At 43.6% G+C, this 20,873-nt stretch overlaps 2 protein-coding genes across 2 annotated transcripts; both read right to left on the bottom strand.

Moving 5' to 3' along the window:
• Positions 1 to 14: 14 nt before the first annotated feature.
• On the bottom strand, positions 15 to 12,161 carry ctss2.1 (cathepsin S, ortholog2, tandem duplicate 1). The gene is made up of 8 exons (XM_035745987.2): positions 12,045 to 12,161; positions 11,146 to 11,270; positions 10,755 to 10,877; positions 9,939 to 10,091; positions 8,430 to 8,654; positions 8,103 to 8,268; positions 7,789 to 7,891; positions 15 to 497 (listed from the first exon to the last, which is right to left on the bottom strand). Exons 2-8 carry the CDS (start codon positions 11,266 to 11,268, stop codon positions 398 to 400), a joined length of 993 nt encoding a protein of 330 aa, XP_035601880.1. The 5' UTR covers positions 11,269 to 11,270; positions 12,045 to 12,161; the 3' UTR covers positions 15 to 397.
• Positions 12,162 to 12,979: 818 nt separating this feature from the next.
• Positions 12,980 to 20,005, bottom strand: ctsk (cathepsin K). Its single transcript, XM_035745986.2, has 8 exons — positions 19,838 to 20,005; positions 18,879 to 19,005; positions 17,948 to 18,070; positions 16,852 to 17,004; positions 15,807 to 16,025; positions 13,999 to 14,164; positions 13,745 to 13,853; positions 12,980 to 13,592 (listed from the first exon to the last, which is right to left on the bottom strand). The coding sequence occupies exons 2-8, from the start codon at positions 19,002 to 19,004 to the stop codon at positions 13,493 to 13,495; spliced, it is 996 nt and encodes a 331-aa protein (XP_035601879.1). The 5' UTR covers position 19,005; positions 19,838 to 20,005; the 3' UTR covers positions 12,980 to 13,492.
• Between the last annotated feature and the right edge of the window lie 868 nt (positions 20,006 to 20,873).

Below are 20,873 nucleotides of genomic sequence, written 5' to 3'. Positions count from 1 at the left end.
TCAATTCAAATCAGTTCTTTAAAAGTTATATTTATTCAATGACAAAATATACTTAAATTTAAGCAAGTAAGTAGCTTTGCACGAGCCTTGGCATGCGCAAGCTAAAACGGCTCATACGAGCAAGAGCCTAGCTCCTGTTTCTGTAGTGTGAGGCAACTTGATGTACTAGTACACCCCCTGGACAGGACGCTAGATACAGTGATAATGTAGATAATCACATTTGCCTTATACATGACTTCTAAAAACTATTTTAAAGAAGTACTGTCTATATAGACAGAAAGTGACAGAAAGTGAAATGGTAAAACAAGACTAAAACAATGGAGCTAGTAAAAATGAATTATATTCAATTAATAAATGGGCTCAGTTTTTCCAGTTAGGCCACGTTGATTAGCAGGAGTTACATGACAGGGTAGCAGCCGTACAAGGCGATGCCACACTGGTTGTCCTTGTTGCGTGACATCCGTATATATCCCTGGTCTCCCCAAGATAAGCCCCAGCTAGACAGAGGGTGAGAAAGATTGAAACATATTTCCAATGAACATCAATACTCAATAAACCTGAGGTCTTCAAGGTTTTCTTGCCCAGGGACCCCCTGCCAGGCAAACCTGGACCCAGGGACCCCCATCCTACATTAGCAACAAAATAAATCACCTGTCTTGTTTTATCATCAGGTGAATCATAATGGAATAGATTTAATAGATCATTTTTCATTATTTTGACCTCCCCACATTATAATTGTAAGAGGAAATGTAAACTCTAACATAGCCTATTAGCAGGGTTCGAGAGTAACGGATTACATGTAAGGTATTACCAAGAAAACGGTAACTGTAATCCGTTAAATTACCAGCTAAAATATTGTAATCAGATTACAGACACTTTTGAAAAACTAGATGATTACTTCAAGGATTACTTTTAAATTCGGAAAGGAAGTTTGCAAAAAAAAATCTTTGACACTTCTCTGTTTTCTCAATGACATTCAAATCAGCATTGAAGAAAGGCGATATCATGGATAGTCAGTCCTTGCATCCGTAGCTCTGTCTATGAATCTGAGAGTGGTTACATTTCTCCAGGCCCATCCCTCAGCTTTTTGCCAAAACAGAGGCGGGGCGGCCGTTTTGTTATTGTTTCATCTGTGGATTTGCTCATTAAACAGCTGCATACTATCAAGATATCAAAGTGTCACCAACAAAAAGTTAAACAATAGGCCTATAGCAAATACAGCATATGGCATTAATTTTCACATGTAAATAGCACTTTTCAGTAGTGCTCAAAGCATGCAATTCCATGAGCGCAGCATTTATTTTTCAACTCAAATCAATGAGCCTAATCAGTCCTCCATGACAACAAAATCATAAACAACAGAGTAAGGCTGGCTAATTAGTCCTTAGTTTTGGGGTTATGCTCGGGTAAAACAATTAGGCTAATCTATACTTACATATTTCCAAGTCCTATTCTTGAAGATCAAGGTGTATAACATTTTTTGTAATGACTGGAATTCTGATAGACTTTGGTTTTTAACGTAAAGATAGAATTTAATGGTATTATTATATGTAGTAGAAAGCGATGGGTTAGAAGAAGTCTACATAACCAACTTTAACATTGATTTATCCTGCAATAGATGTGGTTCAATTAGTAACATACATCTTAGTCTTTTAAGAGGAAAGTAATCTAAAAGTAACTGAATGTAATCAGATTACATTGCTCATTTTGGGTAATCCAAAAGTTATGCTACTGGTTACTGATTACAATTTTGCACAGGTAACTAATAACTGTTATGGATTACATTTAGAAAGTAACCTACCCAACACTGCCAATTAGCTAGAAAGGTAACTCCAAACACATTTCCGCTAAGAGCAGCTATTTAGCTGTTAAACAAAGGTTAGCCAGCCATGTATGTCCAAATCAAGAAAGTTTCCCAGCAGCGACCAGGCTTTGTGAAATTCAGCTCCGACTACATTGATTCGCTCAAGGTCAATACTTAAAAACAAGTACATTCTGAAACGCTTACCTTGTACCTATGTTTGTCCTCTGTAGTTGTGTGACTTTCTTTTTCAATTAATGTTAATCAAATACAACCACCGACTGTTTGCTCGTTTCTGTTTCTCGAAGACGGCAAGTCGTGCCAAATGTGCTAATTGAATTTCTGATGATGTAGGCCAAGATTGTGCGATTTGATCGGACATGAGCATTTGGAGACCTAGGCCTACTCCATCTGAGATTCAATTGGCACATGCACAGTCGCACTGAGTTACCATCTTCGAGCAAACAGTCAGTGGTTGTATTTGATAACATTTATTTAAAAAATATGGATTTCATCAAACAAAGAAAGACATGCAACTACAGAGGACAAACATTGGTAGGTACAAGGTAAACGTTTCATAATTTACTTTTACTTTTTTTTATTTTTGAAGTATTGACCTTGGGCAAATCAATGTCGAGCTTAAATTCCACAAAGCCTGGTCTCTGCTCAACTCCGTTGGTGGAGTTTATCAGAAACCTCCTTCACCGTGGAGTTGAGTTTAGTCAGCTAACCAGCAGCCAGTGGCAGCGTGTCGCACTGGTTTGCCTATTCGCTGACACTTTTTCAAAGCCTATGTTAGATACTCCAGTGGGTGTAATTGGCTCCAATCAGTGTAATTTGCTCAATATTAGGAGTTAAGAGATCAAATGTACATTATTATACCGTACAAAAATATAAGACAAACGGTGGTCACACCAGATACTGACTGGTTTTCTGATCCACGCCCATACCTTTTTTCTGTATTCCCAGTCACGTGACATTCATAGATCAGGGCCTAATGAATTTATTTAAATTGACTGTGTCACGCCTTGGTCATAGTATTTTGTGTTTTCGTTATATATTTGGTCAGGCCAGGGTGTGACATGGGTTTAAAATGTTGTGTTTCGTATTGGGGTTTTGTAGGCATTGGGATTGCGGCTGAGTAGGGGTGTAGCATAGGTTTGGCTGCCTGAGGCGGTTCTCAATCAGAGTCAGGTGATTCTCGTTGTCTCTGATTGGGAACCATATTTAGGTAGCCGGGGTTTCACTGTGTATTTCGTGGGTGATTATTCCTGTCTCTGTGTTAGTTATTCACCAGACAGGCTGTCTAAGTTTTCAGGTTCCATTTGTTGTTTTTGTATATTTACAAGTTATTTCATGTATCGCGATCATTCATTAAAGAACATGAGTAACCACCACGCTGCATTTTGGTCCGACTCTCCTTCAACAAACGAATGCCGTTACAGAATCACCCACCACACCCGGACCGAGTGGCGTGGTAACAGGCAGCGACAGCAGGAGCAGCGAAGGGAGGACGTTATGTACAGCAGAAGTATGGAGTATACGACGTGGGAGGAAATAGACAGGTGGGCGGTCGACCCAGAGAGAGTGCCGGAGCCCGCCTGGGATTCGCTGGAGCAGTGCGAAGAGGGCTATAGGAGAATGGAGTTGGAGAGACAATCACGACGGCGCAGAAGAAAGCCTGTGAGTCAGCCCCAAAAATGTATTGGGGGGGGGCTCAGAGGGAGAGTGGCAGAGTCAGGAGATAGACCTGAGCCAACTCTCCTTGTTAATCGTGAGGAGCCAAGGAGGAGACCAGAACCAGAGCCGGTGTTAGAGGTGAGCGAAGCAGAGATTGTGAAAGAGTTAATGGGGAAAGTGGAGTGGGGGGTAATGAGGGAGTTGCTAGCTTGGTGCTTTAGGTACAAGATTTGTCCGACGGAGCGTGTCGGGGATTTGATGGCACCTGGGTCAGCGCTCCATATTCGTCCTGAGGTGCGTGTTAGTCGGCTGGTGAAAAATGTGCCAGCCTCACGCACTAGGCCTCCTGTGTACCTACCTAGCCTTGCATGTCCTGTGCCAGTCCTGCTCTCAGGCTCTCCAGTACACCTTCACGGTCCAGTCCATCCTGTGCCACCCTCACATACCAGTCCTCCGGTGGCAGCTCCCCGCACCAGGCTTCCTGTGTGTGTCCTCGATCCAGTACCACCAGTTCCAGCACCACGCACCAGGCCTTCAGTGCGCCTCGCCTGTTCAGCGCAGCCAGCGCTTTTCCCCTCTCCTGCGCTGCCGGAGTCTCCCGCCTGTTCAGCGCAGTCAGCGTTTTCCTCCTCTCCTGCGCTGTCGGAGTCTCCCGCCTGTTCAGCGCTTCCAGAGCCTTCCTCCTCTACAGCACTGCCGGAGCCTCCTGCCTGTTCGGAGCAGCCTGAGCTGCCAGACGGCATGGAGCAGCCAGAGCTGCCAGTCTGCATGGAGCAGCCAGAGCTGTCAATCTGCATGGAACAGCATGAGCTGTCAGTCTGCATGGAGCAGCCTGAGATGTCAGTCTGCATGGAGCAGCCAGAGCTGTCAGTCTGCACAAAGCTGCCAGTCTGCATGGAGCAGCCAGAGCTGTCAGTCTGCATGGAGCAGCCAGAGCTGTCAATCTGCATGGAGCAGCCAGAGCTGTCAGTCTGCATGGAGCAGCCAGAGCTGCCAGTCTGCATGGAGCAGCCAGAGCTGCCAGTCTGCATAGAGCAGCCAGAGCTGTCAGTCTGCATGGAGCAGCCAGAGCTGTCAGTCTGCACAAAGCTGCCAGTCTGCATGGAGCAGCCAGAGCTGTCAGTCTGCATGGAGCAGCCAGAGCTGTCAATCTGCATGGAGCAGCCAGAGCTGTCAGTCTGCATGGAGCAGCCAGAGCTGCCAGTCTGCATGGAGCAGCCAGAGCTGCCAGTCTGCATAGAGCAGCCAGAGCTGTCAGTCTGCACAAAGCTGTCAGTCTACATGAAGCAGCCAGAGCTGTCAATCTGCATGGAGCAGCCAGAGCAGCTAGATCCGCCAGTCAGCCATGATCTTCCAGATCTGCCAGTCAACCAGATTCTTCCAGATCTGCCAGTCAACCAGAATCTTCCAGATCCGCCAGCCAGCCAGGATCTACCGGAGCCTACTACCTGCCTGAGCTTCATCTCAGTACTGGGCTTCCTCTCAGTACTGGGCTTCCTCTCAGTACTGGGCTTCCCCTCAGTCCCGGGCTGCCCCTCAGTCCCGAGCTGCCCCTCAGTCCCGAGCTGCCCCTCAGTCCCGAGCTTCCCCTCAGTCCCGAGCTTCCCCTCAGTCCCGAGCTTCCCCTCAGTCCCGAGCTGCCCCTCAGTCCCGAGCTGCCCCTCAGTCCCGAGCTGCCCCTCAGTCCAGTGGGGTTCTGGGTGAGGACTATTAGGCCATGGTCAGCGGCGAGGGTGGATTATCCCAGGACGCGAAGGGGAGGAACTATGACATTAATGGAGTGGGGTCCACGTCCCGAGCCGGAGCCGCCACCATGGACAGACGCCCACCCGGACCCTCTCTATGGTTGTGAGGTGCGTCCGGGAGTCCGCACCCTAGGGGGGATGGGGGGGTTCTGTCACGCCTTAGTCATAGTATTTTCTGTTTTCGTTATATATTTGGTCAGGCCAGGGTGTGACATGGGTTTAAAATGTTGTGTTTCGTATTGTGTTTTGTAGGCATTGGGATTGCGGCTGAGTAGGGGTGTAGCATAGGTTTGGCTGCCTGAGGCGGTTCTCAATCAGAGTCAGGTGATTCTCGTTGTCTCTGATTGGGAACCATATTTAGGTAGCCGGGGTTTCACTGTTGTCACGCCCTGGTCTAAGTATTTTGTGTTTTTCTTCATGTATTGGGTCAGGCCAGGGTGTGGCATGGAGTTTTTGTATTGTGGTGTGTTTTGTCTTGGGGTTTTGGTGTGTATGTATTTGGGATTGTAGCTAGTGGGGTTATCTAGCAAAGTCTATGGCTGTCTGGAGTGGTTCTCAATCAGAGGTAGGCCGCCAGTCTGCCCAGCGCCGCCAGTCTGCCCAGCGCCGCCAGTCTGCCCAGCGTCGCCAGTCTGTCAGGATCAGTTAGATCCACCAGTCAGCCAGGATCCACCAGTCTGCCAGGATCCGCCAGAAGTGCCAGTCAGCCAGGATCCGCCAGAAGTGCCCGTCGGCCAGGATCTGCCAGTCGGACAGGATCTGCCAGTCGGCCAGGATCTGCCAGTCAGCCAGGATCCGCCAGTCAGCCAGGATCCGCCAGTCAGCCAGGATCTGCCAGATCTGCTAGTCAGCCAGGATCCGCCAGTCAGCCAGGATCCGCCAGTCAGCCAGGATCCGCCAGTCAGCCAGAATCCGCCAGTCAGCCAGGATCCGCCAGTCAGCCAGGATCTGCCGGAACCACCAGCAAGCCAGGATCTGGTAGATCCATCAACCTGCCTGAGCTTCCTCTCACTCCTGAGCTTCCTCTCACTCCTGAGCTTTCTCTCACTCCCGAGCTTTCTCTCACTCCCGAGCTTTCTCTCACTCCCGAGCTTCCCCTCAGTCCCGAGCTGCCTCAGTCCCGAGCTGCCCTTCAGTCCCAATCTGCTCCTCAGTCCAGTGGGGTTCTGGGTGAGGACTACTAGGCCATGGTCGGCGGCGAGGGTGGTCTATCCAGGGACGCGAGGAGAGGGGACTAAGACATTGACTGAGTGGGTTCCACGTCCCGCGCCGGAGCCGCCACCATGGACAGACGCCCACCCGGACCCTCCCTATTGTTTTGAGGTGCGTTTGGGAGTCCGCACCTTAGGGGGGGGTTCTGTCACGCCCTGGTCTAAGTATTTTGTGTTTTTCTTCATGTATTGGGTCAGGCCAGGGTGTGGCATGGAGTTTTTGTATTGTGGTGTGTTTTGTCTTGGGGTTTTGGTGTGTATGTATTTGGGATTGTAGCTAGTGGGGTTATCTAGCAAAGTCTATGGCTGTCTGGAGTGGTTCTCAATCAGAGGCAGGTGCTTATCGTTGTCTCTGATTGGGAACCATATTTAGGCAGCCATATTCTTTGAGTTTGTCGTGGGTGATTGTCCTGAGTGTCTTGATGTCCTTAGTCTGTGTTAGTTTGCACCAGTTAAGGCTGTTTCGGTTTTCACTACGTTTATTGTTTTGTAGAGTTTGTGTTTTGGATTCGTGTTACGTTGTGTGATTAAACATGGATCGCAATATACACGCTGCAGTTTGGTCCGACTCTCCTTCACCACATGAAAACCGTGACAACTGTGTATTTCGTGGGGGATTGTTCCTGTCTCTGTGTTAGTTATTCACCAGACAGGCTGTATAGGTTTTCACGTTCCGTTTGTTGTTTTTGTATATTTATAAGTTATTTCATGTATCGCGATCATTCATTAAAGAACATGAGTAACCACCACGCTGCATTTTGGTCCGACTCTCCTTCAACAAACGAACGCCGTTACAGACTGATTTCCTTATATGAATTGTAACGCAGTAAAATCTTTGAAATTTTAGCATGTTGTTTTTATAGATGTTTTTAGTGTAGAAAGAAGATATTCTCCTGTTTTCTACAGTAGGTATGTTGTTTATTCTGTTGTTGCTAGAGATATTCATAAAAACATTGGGGGAAAAAAATAATATTACAAGTATTATTATTTTGGCAGACCCCCTGCAGTACCCCTAAGGGGCCGCAGACCCCCAGCTGAATAACCCCACAATAAACAATAGCATTAAATCCCAAACTACCAAGGTTCATTTGTCTAAAGCTCAATTTGAGTTTCACTATCTCTTTTGACTTCCATTTTTACCCTTCACCATGGTCCTGTTTGTCAGAATAAAACAAAGGAGCAGACGGAGGTTTGAAAAGGGTAATCTAGTTGACTTCTAGTCCACTTGGAGGATCTTTTCATCTCAGCTCTGAACAGTAGCCCCGTTTGACTAAATATCTAGATACAGAACAACAGAAGAACAGATGAAGCTTTGAAAATGGAAACTGAGTGAAGTTCTAAATCCCCTTACCTGTTCTTCACCAGCCAGTAATCCTGCCCGCCCAGGGTACCGTATCCCACAGCAAGGACCGCATGGTTTGTCTTGTTTGTGCAAGTTGGATCATTGTAAACTCCTACAATTATACATGGGTTGGACCATGACAAGTCTAACCTCAATATATATGCATTTCTCCACAAGTCAAAGCCGAACGGTTGACCATAAAGTGGACACACAATAAAATCCACATAGTTTCAGATTGAGATATACATGACCAATGTCAAGACCATACTGTCCTTAAAATGTAAAAACATGACCCAAGAAGTTGAAATTAAGTTTTTCCGTACCTCTGCGGTAGAAGGCAAAATTAGGTCGGGTGGAATCAACGCCGACAGAGATAGGTCCGATGATGGCCACTGCTTCTTTCAGAACCCCCTCATCCCCCTCAGGCAGAAAGCTGTATCTGGAACAGTTTGCAGCACCCTGAGCAGGATTGTAGCCACACTGTTGTTGCTAACAGGGGAGACAAGACAACAAAGGGGTCAGATACTACTGCACAAGGCTAATGTGGCGTGGGAAATAAGCTACAACCAGCTAGTTACTGCAGCTACTTACCAAGGGCAGCTGACCCCAGCTACACACTATTAATACTGTTAATACTTGTTTATACTCACCACTCCCTTGTAAGGGTAGGATTGGTCAGAGGCAATGCCCTGGTTGTCGATGACATACTGGAAGGCCTTGGTCATGAAGCCACCGTGGCAGCCCTCATTGCCGTATTTGGTGGAGCAGTCCAACAGGTTCTGGGGGCTGAGATCTATCAGTTCACCTGTGGTCTTCATCAGCTGGCCCTCCAGGGCCCCGACAGAGCTGAATGCCCAGCAGGAGCCACAGGAGCCCTATGAACAAGACAATTGTTAGGGAAGCAATCCACATCTAATACCTGGATAAAGTTGATTTGAGAGTCCTATTAGTTGACCTTTTTTTTACTGTACTGTTTCATTACTATTACATCTACATCTACAAGAAATAATGTGGTGGCAACGGTTTCTGATATATAATATATAATTCACAAGTAGGTTTCAAATAGTGCTCAGCGGTATTACTATTTAATACATAAACATTTTACTGGCACAATAAAGTGTACCGGAAATGTTTGTGTCACATGCAGTGCTTGTCACTCAGTGGTTTTAAACTTGCACACCCTAGCACTTAAGCCAACGACTTCCTCACAAAAAAAATGAAATAATGAAATGACTGAGAACAAGGAAGAGGCCTTACAGTAAACAAACAGAGGAAGGAAGTACGACCTGAAAAGAGACAGCTCTGTGTTTTAACATCCTGATATCAGTTATTCTACTGTAACAACAACTTTAGTTCATCCCAAGGATATTTACCAATAGTTAAAAAAGATAATACATATAATGTATGATATACATACAACAGTACAATGTACACAATGTATTTTATTTATTTATTATTTATCCCCATTAGCTGTATGGGTGGTTTTGTGAAATAATAATATAGCAAAACAGAATCATTAAAAGCTTAAAAGAAACCTATAATTACACCTATATAGCATGAGAAAAGTCAATATACCAAAGAAATAGACACACATTGTAATCCAGATGTATGCCTGGATAAGAAGGGTCATAATCAATATAATGAATGTACTTATGACTGCAGCTTGGTCGTGGTTGAAATGATTTTTTAACCAAACAGTCACAATTGCACCACCAATATAATCAAGCCCGCCCGCAGGAAGGAATTTAGAGTGGGAAACCAAAGTGGCATGAAGCCAAAATGAGCTGATTATTAACATAAAAGGGAAGAACTATAAGATATATGTAAACTTGAAAATGTATAAAGGAATGTGCTGAGACTGGGGAAGGCAGTTGCTCCATGGACCAGCTCAGCTTGTTACTTTGTAATAATGTCTATTTGAATTCACAAGTTCCGGTATCTGAGAGATATTATTGAAACAATATTTCTACGATAGCCGATGCCATTGGCGACAGCTAGTCTTAATGGGGCCCGACACATAGCGAAAAAGACATTATAGCCAAAGACATTACAATTGACAAACATTAACATGTAGTGTGTGTGTGCATCTATCAGTTACACATACATGTCAGTATATAAAGGAGCAGGCACAAACTGCACAGATAGCTGTTCATCATTACCTGCATTTTGACTCCAGTGACATAGCCCTTCTCTCTCCAGTCAATGGTATCAGGTATGGGGGCACCGGAGAATCCTACAAATGCAGAGGGCTCCCTCTTGAGGTCAGCAGGAACAAGCAATGAGGCAAAAGACTGGACAATCTCCTCCTGGGTCTGAAAATGGTTGACAAGAGAGGCAACACGTCAACCAGACTGAGCATTTAAAGAGCACTTACTTTAATCAGTATAATAAAGCCATCCCATGAACCCAAGGCTACATCAACTGGAGGAAGATACACGTTGAAACAGGATAACAAATACATTTAAAGGCACATACTGTAGTGCAATGGGATGATACTTTTACTTGTGTATTTACAGAAGACAAATCAGATGCGTACTCATGAAAGGGTACATCCACTTGTTATACATACTAGAGGCATAAGGAAGTATATGTGCAGTCATGCTCATTAATCACTAAGATTAGGAAGGAATGCATGCGCTGTCTTGTCTTCAGGAAAGCAGTTTAATCAACATTTCAACAGCTATTAGCCAAGAAAATCAAACACCGGAAAACAACGACAAAGGAACTCAACAAAATAAATAGTAATGTAGGTCAAAATCTAAATGTTTGACTCTTCCTTCATGTAAACCAGGCTGACTGCATTACCTACTGAAAGCATCAAATATTCTGCATATGTTTTTTTGGAAGCACTATCCATACAAGCACTATCAAAATGGTATGGAATCAGGCCAAGATAGGCGCTAAGTTTACTAACAACTTCAGATATCAGAGTTCCAAATTGTCCCTTGGCATTTTCAGTGATCTGAGGCCCTCACCATGTCCCCCATGTGATTCATGCCCAGGTCATAGGTGTGCAGGTCCATGGATGCCTCAAGGTTGTGGAGGCTGATCAGCTGAAGATTCCTCTCCCAGACCTCCCTTCGGCCCAGCTCCTCAGCCTACACGGTATCCACACACACACACACACACAGGGGTAGAAAAATCTCAGTCTATGACTTGTAAAACAGTACACTTTCAAGTATGTAAACCACACAGGTTGAATCACAATGCATTCAGTGATAGCTAGTTATATGTAAGAAATGTATGTGGGAAAGGTGGTGGTACTTTCAACCTATACAGCAAACAGAACCTGTCTAAATGTCACTATAGTAGCAGCTTGGTCTTATCCTCGCCAAAACATCTGACAGTGATGCTGGTTCATCTCACCTCAGTCTGGTAGTTCTTGTCATGTGTCTTCTTCCACATCTGCCAGTGCTGTTCCAGCATCGGGTCAAACAGGGCAACTGCTGTGCCACATAGCACAGCGAGCAGCAGGCTCCACAACATCATGCCTGCACAGAAGATAGACAAGTGTTATACAACCAGGAGGCAATTATATTGTAGTATTTCATTGTGTATCCAAATAAGGAATTAATAGTGTGTGCGGCTCAATTACGTCAACTACTGTAGCCTATACACAAAGACTGATGTCACAAGACCAACCATCAATGGTTATTGAAACCGTTCCGCTAGCAAACTGTTGATCAAGAGTCTTTAAACGCTGATCAAATAAATAACTCCATCACTCAGATTCTACAAAAACGTTGCATATAGAAAGATGTTTATGGGCTATTCAATAGGAAGCTTCAGTGCTCAAGATTAGGCTATCTGTTAACCCATCTCTAATGTGTAAAAGAAAGCCCCAAAACGGGTCAAATGATCTAATTTCATAAAAAATAAGAATATTGTTTCGTTGGGTAGGCTTATTATTTAGTTAAATAAGTATATCAGTAGGTTTGCCACTAGGCTATCAGTAGAAATCATCTAGTTTATGAAACTGTACAACTAATTAATGTTGATGTCGTCCAAGTTACAAAAAAAGGTTGTAATGAAAAGAGGAATTTGACAATTCCACGAAAGGAAGAAAACACAAATGCATGAATGGTTATAAGCAAATAATGTTACACTGACAAATTAAACACGAAAGTAAAGCGAATGCTTTATGAAAATGTTTTTAAATAAGGGCAAGTTAAAACCAAATTCCTAATTAAAACGAGTCGAGCTAACTACATTATGAACTTGAAAAAGTCTTATCTGGCTCGACTGAAAACGGAGAAACGTTTTACCTTGTAAAACTCGGTTGCACCTGATGATGACTTCAGAGGAGAGCAAGGCGCGTCAATTGATTTCAGTGGGATCTGTTTTCCTGCTTGATATTTATTTGTGCAAGTCATGTGGTAGAACTTCCTCACTGACCATTTCTAATGTGTCATCAATAAATGTCTATGTTGACCATGCTGAAATACTATTTCTCATTGCATTAAAATATATATATATATTATAGACCCCTTAATTATAATGTGTATGGCTTCTTGGGGGAAAATATAAAAATATATAGCCAGATATCATACTGACTATTAGCCAGCCCACTGTTCTTAAATATCTGTTCAAATATATAAACAACTAAGGTTAAGTGACTTGCTTGGGGGCACATCTACAAATGTTTCACCTAGTTGGCATAGGGATTCAAACCAGCAACCTTTTGGTTACCGGACCATTGCTCTTAACAGTAGGCTACCTGCCAAACTCTGTTTTAAACATTGCCATCAGTGTATGTATAAACATTGCATTCAATCAACACTACATTAACTATACAAGAGCTTTCATTTGATTTTTAAGACTAGATCACAGGAAGTCTGTTGTTTGAGGGGGTGAGTCTGAGGCAGGAAGAGGCGTTACTGGTATGAAACTGTTACGTGACATTTTCACCTGTTTATTCTCTCATTGTCCCTCTATCTCATGACCTCAAGAATGCTTCTTATCAGTACTACATTCATCATCATCAGATTGAACAGTCAACACATGTACATGTATACTTCCTTCATATTGTTGTGTATGTATACATACAGCACTGCAATAAGGTACACTGAATGATTGTTGATTTGAGATACTTATTAACATCGCTGAAAAACCTCAGGAACCTTAATCTTCCTTTTTCTGTTGGTCTTTTTTTCACATCTCTTCCCTTCAATGGGGAAATGTACAGGCACATACACTCACATTTCAAATTAATCAACTTTTATTCCATTTCATAGAAAGCAATGTTACAATTCAATCATCAGATTTTGGTGTAAAAGTGCTGAACAATAAAATAAAAGTCAACATCATTCAAAGAAAAACCCACCGGGAGCAATCTTGATCGACACACACTTACATTTACTAAGTTTAATACCTTTTTGCATTGACAGGAAAGTGAGACAAAACTCCCATTGCACAGCAATGTTACCTGACCTGACACACTGAATACAACCTATGCAAAGTGCTGTGCACTACACAGATTCCTCATCACAATCATAGTTGTTCCACTGTAGATCAGACTACAATTGAAGTCTGGCAATTTGAAGATATAACAGTAAGACTTGAGTAGGTTGCAAAAAAAACTCTGGGATACTCAAACTTCCAGAGTATATGAATGTGCTATTCCAGAAACATAGTGTTATTTTCTGTATCGTGTGTAGTCATTGATATGTGGTTTGGCTTCCCTGCCTCCATGGTGCACTCCGCCGCTTGGTGTTCACATGATGGGGTAACTGGCCAGGTTGGCAATGCCACACGCATTCCCGCGGTTACGTGCCATCATGATGTAGCCCTGTTTGCCCCAGCTCTCGCTCCAGCTGTTAGAGAGGGGGAGAGCGAGAGAGAGAGAGAGAGAGAGAGAGAGAGAATAAAGAGGATGAATCGTGGTTTTGAAAAAATACATTTCAAGTCAACCGTGTGTAACGTATTACCTGATGCCATTGAATAAGCCCAGTGCATTGTGACCCACCTGTTCTTGACGATCCAGAATTTCACGCCCTTGGCAGTTTGTCCATAGCCCACTGCAAGCACGGCGTGGTTGATGTCATCCTTGTTGCAGTTGGGGTCGTAGTACACGCCTGAGTAGATGACAGTGTAAAGGAATGACCTTCAATAAGCTTTAAGAGAAGTGCTTTAGGAGTCTACTGGCATGTGTCGTGTGTTAGACCACTACACGTGGTTGATTCTTCTGTCCATGGTACTTGGAGGCAGAATGTCACTCACCTCTCTGGTAGAATTGGAAGGTGGAGAGGGTGGCATCAATGCCCACAGACACAGGCCCCACTTTGACTACAGCCTTGGTCAGTGCCCACTCGTCTCCCTCAGGGATCTCCTTGAACCCGCGACACTGAGCACCCATGCCAGACGCGTTGTAGGCACACTGCTCATCCTGTAGACAGAGTGGTAGACATGGATTGGTTTATTTATGATTCAGATTCCGATCGCTTAATGGGCACATGTACAGGATTGCAGGGGTGATTGCAGGGTAGAGTGAACATCTTAGGCTTCGAGGTCCAACATGCAGGACTAAGTGAAATAAAATTATGAAAATGGTAATAAAAACAATAGAAATAGAAATAGCACTATATACATAATAACAACTGTGGCAGTGGTGAATAAATACATGGTCATTGGGGTGGAGGCAGAGTAAAGACTGTTGGGGGGTGGGGTAGAATGACCACAGGGGGAGCAGCAGTATGATCATTGAGTGGAATCAAAACCAAAAAGTAATAATAAACATATTAACAACTGCAACAGTGATGAATGTTGGGGTGGGGGCAGAGTAAAATACATTGGGGGGTGGGGGAACAGCAGGAGAAAGAATGTCCATAGGGAGAGTAGCAGGTAAGATAAGTGAGAATTGAAGATGTGGGGGGATGTCCATTTGCGGGGAGTAGCGGGGGGATGTCCATAGGGGGAATAGTAGGGGGGAGGGGGGAGCAGATAGCTGACTAGTGGTGGCTGTTCAGCAGCCTGATGTACTGAGGGTAGAAACTATAGGCCAGTCTTTCAGTTTTTGCCATGATGCTCCTGGGCATGGTTTGGATGGCTGGGATCCCCAATGATCTTCATGGCTTTCCTGTGACACCTGGTGTTCTAGATGTCCTGTAGGGCAGGCAGTGTGCACCCAATGGTGCGTTCGGCTGCACGTAGTTGCCGTACCAGGCTGTGATGCAACCCTGTGAGGGCCCTCGAGGACATGCCAAATTTCTTCAGCATCCTGAGGTTGAAGAGTCGCTGCCTTCTTCACTACGGAGTACGTGTGGTTAGACCATTTCAGCTTCTCTGAGACGGCCGTCTCCACAGCAGACCGTCTCCACGGCGGCACCATTGATGGGGATGGGGGCGTGTCCAGCCTGGTTCCTCCTGAAGTCCACAATAAGCTCCTTTGTTTTGCTAACGTTGAGGAAGAGGTTGTTTACCTGGCACCACGCCGTCAGAGTGCCTATATCCTCCCTGTAGGCTGTCTCGTCGTTGTTGGTGATCAGGCCTACTGACTTTACACTATAGCTGGTCTTGGTACTATGTTGCTACTGTACATTTCTAGCAAATTACTAATAACTTTCATAGCACCTTGGTAGTGGTGTGTTCTGTATATCCTAGGAAAATGTGAACAACTACAGAAGTGGTAAAGAGAGAGTTGCCAGTGTGGTATGTTTTTTACATACAAGCAAAGTACTAAACAATATGGAAGTGAGCAAAGTGCTTGTGCTGTTTGTAGTTAGGCCATTGGAGAATACATAAGACCATGGATGTCACCACTTCCCGGAATTGGCCTCAGAGATTCATTTTAGGACTTTTTGGTGAACAGCATGTGATTATTAGCTTGTTTTGGTTGAAGAGCATTTGATGTGATAGCTCAATCAGAAACTGCAACTGTCATCCAGCACATTCCAACTTACCTGGCGTGTTGTAAGAAAACACTGACTGAAAATGTAATTTCAACAAACTAAAACAGCTGTTTTAGTTTGGCGAACAAACTAAAACGACAGTCACATTCTGTTTCAATGTCAGCCAAACCATGCCCCTACCTGGCCAAGGTAAGGGTAAGTCTCCTCTGTGTCGATGCCTCCGTTTTCCTCAACGTATTCGAAGGCGTTGGTCATGTAGCCTCCACCACAGCCATTGTTCTCAGTGACACAGTCCACCAGGTTCTGGGGGCTGAGGTCTATCAGTTTGCCTGTGGTCTTTGCCAGCTGGCCCTCCAGGGCCCCAGCAGAGCTGAAGGCCCAGCAGGAGCCACAGGAGAGCTGAGAAAGAGAGGACATAAACATTTACATTAGGGTCAGAGCTGCCTTCTCCAATTTGTCCATCAGGTGGTGCACTTTGACAGAGAGTCAAAGGCCCTGATTGAAAAAAAGCTTTCAGAGCGTTTCAGCAAATAATGTTTTTTTCGTCTGCCCTCAGAACGTCTGTAGTTATCATATTCACCACTAGAGGGTAGATATACTGCACTCACACCTCACTATCACATCCCTCCTGAACATGACAGCTCTTTGTTGATACCACAGATTATTAGTGCTCATGTAAAGTGACCTAATGTTCATTAATGGTATAAATCTAGGGCTAATCTCCTAGTGTTCCCTGGTAGCAAAGATGTACTCCATATTTCAGCCTGGGTACTTAATGTACCACTTAACTAAATACCATGTTGACATGAATAATAAATAATGCCTTAGTGTCCAATTAGATCATAATGAGTAATTACCTTTCATAATCAAACATTCTTTACTTGTCTAAGTCAATTAGACAAACCATGGGTTTTTATTGTCCTAGACAGGTTACGTGACTGTACTGTAACTGTGATCATTTGCTACCTCAAGAAAACAAAGAGGCCTGACTAAACTGACTGAAAGCAAGGAGGAATATTAAATCAGTTCTTTATAACCCTGTGTTTCCCCAAGACATTTTCAGATGGCACCCCGCCTAGACTGTTGCTCTCTACCTAAAACCATTATTTTGGCCTCAATTAAGCTTGTTTGAACATTTTGGTGCAATAAATCTAGGAAATAAGAAATACATCTAGAGGAAACAGTGGATTTGAGTGACAGCTCGTTGTTGTTCGCATCCTCTAACCTGGTTCTTGACTGGGGTCACCATGCCCTTCTTGCGGTAGTCGATGGACCTGGGGAGCTTCACCACATTGTTGTCAGGGATCCAGGTGTTGCTACGGTCCCTGTTCATGGGCACCTGGAGGCCAGTCAGCTTCTCAACTATCTCCTCTGACGTCTGAGGAGAGGGATGCGGATGAGGATGCATGCACAGCAATAGACTACGAACCATTTACCCACTATGAGTAGGGACAAGTGGTTCCATGTTTATAGTCCAGCAGTTATCATATTAAAAAAGCAATGGCTTATTAATCCCATTGGAGATCATGAAATAAAAAATAAAATAAAAACTGACACAATTTACATAATTTTAAACCCATCATGCCCTGATACCCGTACGAGTGCTAAAACATGTTAGGTTACTGCTAGTCTCTGTGAAACTTTAAGTACTATACTTCCTTGTTTTATTTACAGAACATCTCAACATAGAAGTGAAACTGACATTCAGATGAACTGATCTCTGTGTACTCTGATGGATAAGAAATGGACAAAGCATTAATAAGTGGCATAGAAGCCACTCAGTAAAAGTCAAGCTGCTATATATCAGGTTGTTTTTCCCTACCATTTTAATCTACAGCCCGTTCAGGGATTTCAAGTCTCATACTAACACAGTCATCACTCATGACCCAACCTGACATGCAAGTCACGGCTAGGGGTATATTTAATGTTCACTAACCTAACAACCTCCATTTGAATCAGTAAGCCATTGAGTGAGTAAAAACACAGATGGCTGTGCTCTGCATCAGCTAAAAGCCACTACTCTGTTCTGTGCTTGATCTTGTTTGTGAAATAAAACCATAAGTACAACTTGAGGGACATTCCCCTATTTGAAACACATACCCAAAATGATAAGCCTTGGACAGTAGGGAGACAATAGTTAGAAAGGATAACTGAGGACAGCAAACACAAAATAGTTTCCCTCGGACATATCATTCCAGACGTATGCTTTCACACAGAGTTCCATAGATCCTTTTTAGACCCTCCCATTTTTTTTGTACTTTTTCTCCATGTACGCAACAACAACAAAAAATACCCATAGAGGATGTGGCTCACTAACTCACCATGTCTCCCAGGTGGTTCATGCCCAGCTCGTACGAGTGAATGCCCAGAGCGGCCTCCTCATTGTGGGCTTCGATCAGACGCATGTTCTTCTCCCAGATGGTTCTACGGATCGCCTCCTCCCCCTACCATGAAAACATCCACAAAACACGAGTATCAATCATACAGCTGGCCATTCGTGTGTTCTTTGGTCCCTGTGCTCACAGTCTCTACAGTGCAACTGAACTGATTCATAGAGACACAAAATGGTGGAGGTGAAAGATAGTTAGGAAAATATTTATTGTCAACTCTTTACAGTGCCGTCGATCACTCATTACAGTGTGTGAGGAATGATGCTTCAAGGCTGGATGTAGTAGGGGAAAAAGTGCTGTCTTGTGTTTTCTGCTGAGGAATGTGCTGACCGTAAATCGTGGGGGACACGCATCCTGAAGCAGTGAGGCCCAAACATTGTCTTGTAAGGTCAAGTTAGCTTATAGCACTGAAATACTTGTGTTCCTAACAGCTTGGCTGATAACTCTTTACTGTAAAAACAAGGAAGTTGAAATTCTGAACGGAGGATTTAGTTCTCATGTTTCCTGCTTTTCTTGCTTACAAGGTATAATAACAAAACATTTCAAGGGACAACAACACATACAGAAGCTTTCCACAATAGTTTGTAAACTATTGACTTAAAGACAACAGTGTTCTCATACGTATAAGTGACACACTATATTAATAGTGTGTTCATGATGTTCATGATGATGAATGGCTTTGATATTGAAAAGCATTTTCACCGTCAAAGCAAATAAGAAACATCATGAGTATTTGTTATCCAAGGCTGAGGTAATCGTTCTGTAATTACCAACCTTTAGAGGAACGGGCAGAATTGAAACAAAAACCACTGCAGAAATGTGAGGAGTAGGTAGCCAGGCAGCCAGAAAGACGGACACTCACCAGGCCGTTGTACTCTCTCAGGTGGGTGGTCTTCCAGGAGTCCCATTGTGTGTCCAGTGACATCTCGTTCAGGGGATGGGCTAGGACTGAGCCCAAGAACAGCAGTACACAACCACACAGCAGCATTCTGAGAAAAGACACAAGGGCTGCTTTAGTCATTGATGTATACATATTATATTGATAAATAAAATTAGATAATTGCATTATGCATTATATTTCTACATTTCAATATTGTGGCAGCACCTAATAGTCTAGACAAACCCAAGGAAGGGCACTAATTACAGTACAAATACAGAAATGGTTGTTGACTTTCATACTGACAACATAACATCCATAAGAGAGGTGAAGTACATTGGGCTTCAGTTCATATTTCTCTAGCTCTGCCTTATTATTAAGAGGTGTCATAACAAAAGACAGTATCTCTTTGTTCTATGGGAAATTCCTCAGATCATTCATAGGGAACTTCATGCTACTGTATATACCTTTGTTGCACAGTAATAAAGCTAGCAACTTATGGTTTACTCAATGTCTAATATTCCCATTGTTTCATGGTGCTATAAATTAATGTAGGCTATACAGGCTATAAAGGTTTCATAGTTAACTTTAGAACTGTTTCATTTCTATGATAAATGTTTGGCTACACCATGACCAACGTGCATTCTTTGTTGCAAACAGAATATAGTACACTTATAATCACATCACTGCTCTGCAATGTTTTAACTATAAAACAAACAAAGTCTACTATTTGTCGAAATGCAGTGATTATCAATGTTATTTTTAACAACTAATTCGATGTGGTAATTATTGTTTTATGGAAACAAAATCCCAAGTGAAACTGAAAGTTCTAAGGAACATAATTCTACAAAATGCCTGCTTGAAAAAATAATGTAGACATAAAGGCAACATCAAAAGTTTGCGGGTTTAAGAAATTGAAAAAACGTGGAGTTGGCAAATTCTACCTTGGTCGTAGACTTGAAGAGAAGATGTCGGATGAATTCCTTTGACCAGTTGTTTCCCTACGATGAAGTAGGTCACTGTGTGAGCAGTTATATAGTCTGCAGTTTGAGGAAGTGCAAAGGGAGCTCTAAATTTAGGAGGGGAAAAAGTTTCCGCAAAGGGGAATTACATCTGGATTCGCTCACCTAAAGGAGCCAACCAGATGATGTCAGGTGTCAAATTGCAGGGGCGTCTCTAACTTTTAAGTCAATATTCAACATTGCAATAGGCCTTTATTCGCTGTGCACATTTATCTCAGTCGCATAGGTGTATAACAAGTGTATAACGATTATCTGAATTAAAATATGTAGGCAAGCAGTAGCCTCTAACTGTTTATTTAGAAGATTCAGAAAATAAAGAAAGTGAACGATTGTGAATATATATCAAACAACAAAATATTTGTATAGTATTTATTATTTCAGAATGAGTCTACGTTGTAAATAGGCATGCTGGTAAAATTGAGAGTATGAGCTGTGAGTGGGGTGGTGTTGTCTGTAGGCCATTTGGATAACTTTGGACCTTCACTTTGGATAGCTGATGTAACAGTATAACTTTAGACCGTCCCCTCGAACATACCCGGGCGCAAACCAGGGACCCTCTGCACACATTAACAACTGACACCCACGAAGCATCGTTACCCATCGCTCCACAAAAGCCGAGGCCCTTGCAGAGCAACGGGAACCACTACTTCAAGGTCTCAGAGCAAGTGATGTCACCGATTGAAACGCTATTTCGCGCGCACCACCGCTGACTATAGCTAGCCGTTTCACATCCGTTACACGGATGCAAAGTTGAATTTTCCCATGTGACTCAAATCAGGGTTAAGTATAATATATACTGTATACAAGTTTCAAGGTGGCCTCTCTATATAGAATGTGACATACTGTCTGTAGCAAATCCCAACAATTCTATGCTATGGTCCCCCCTTCTGCATATGATCACCATTGCTCTGAAGTTCGAACGGGTACTTCCGTGTGTTAGTCAACCCCCTGTGGTCCT

This window comes from Oncorhynchus keta, chromosome 31, assembly GCF_023373465.1.
Source record: "Oncorhynchus keta strain PuntledgeMale-10-30-2019 chromosome 31, Oket_V2, whole genome shotgun sequence".
NCBI lineage: Eukaryota > Metazoa > Chordata > Actinopteri > Salmoniformes > Salmonidae > Oncorhynchus > Oncorhynchus keta.
Note: the sequence above shows the minus strand (reverse complement) of the source record. Positions and strands in the feature narration are given on the sequence as shown.

What these genes read in the sequence shown, in the direction of transcription:
- ctss2.1 (XM_035745987.2), bottom strand. Translation starts at nt 11,268, where the DNA reads ATGATGTTGTGGAGCCTGCTGCTCGCTGTGCTATGTGGCACAGCAGTT. An exon ending in ACAAGAACTACCAGACTGAG is followed by an intron (nt 10,878 to 11,145) that starts GTGAGATGAACC and finishes GATACCGTGTAG; the next exon opens with GCTGAGGAGCTGGGCCGAAG. An exon ending in TACTGGCTGGTGAAGAACAG is followed by an intron (nt 498 to 7,788) that starts GTAAGGGGATTT and finishes CCCTCTGTCTAG; the next exon opens with CTGGGGCTTATCTTGGGGAG.
- ctsk (XM_035745986.2), bottom strand. Translation starts at nt 19,004, where the DNA reads ATGCTGCTGTGTGGTTGTGTACTGCTGTTCTTGGGCTCAGTCCTAGCC. An exon ending in TGAACCACCTGGGAGACATG is followed by an intron (nt 17,005 to 17,947) that starts GTGAGTTAGTGA and finishes CCCTCTCCTCAG; the next exon opens with ACGTCAGAGGAGATAGTTGA. An exon ending in CTTACCCTTACCTTGGCCAG is followed by an intron (nt 14,165 to 15,806) that starts GTAGGGGCATGG and finishes CTCTGTCTACAG; the next exon opens with GATGAGCAGTGTGCCTACAA.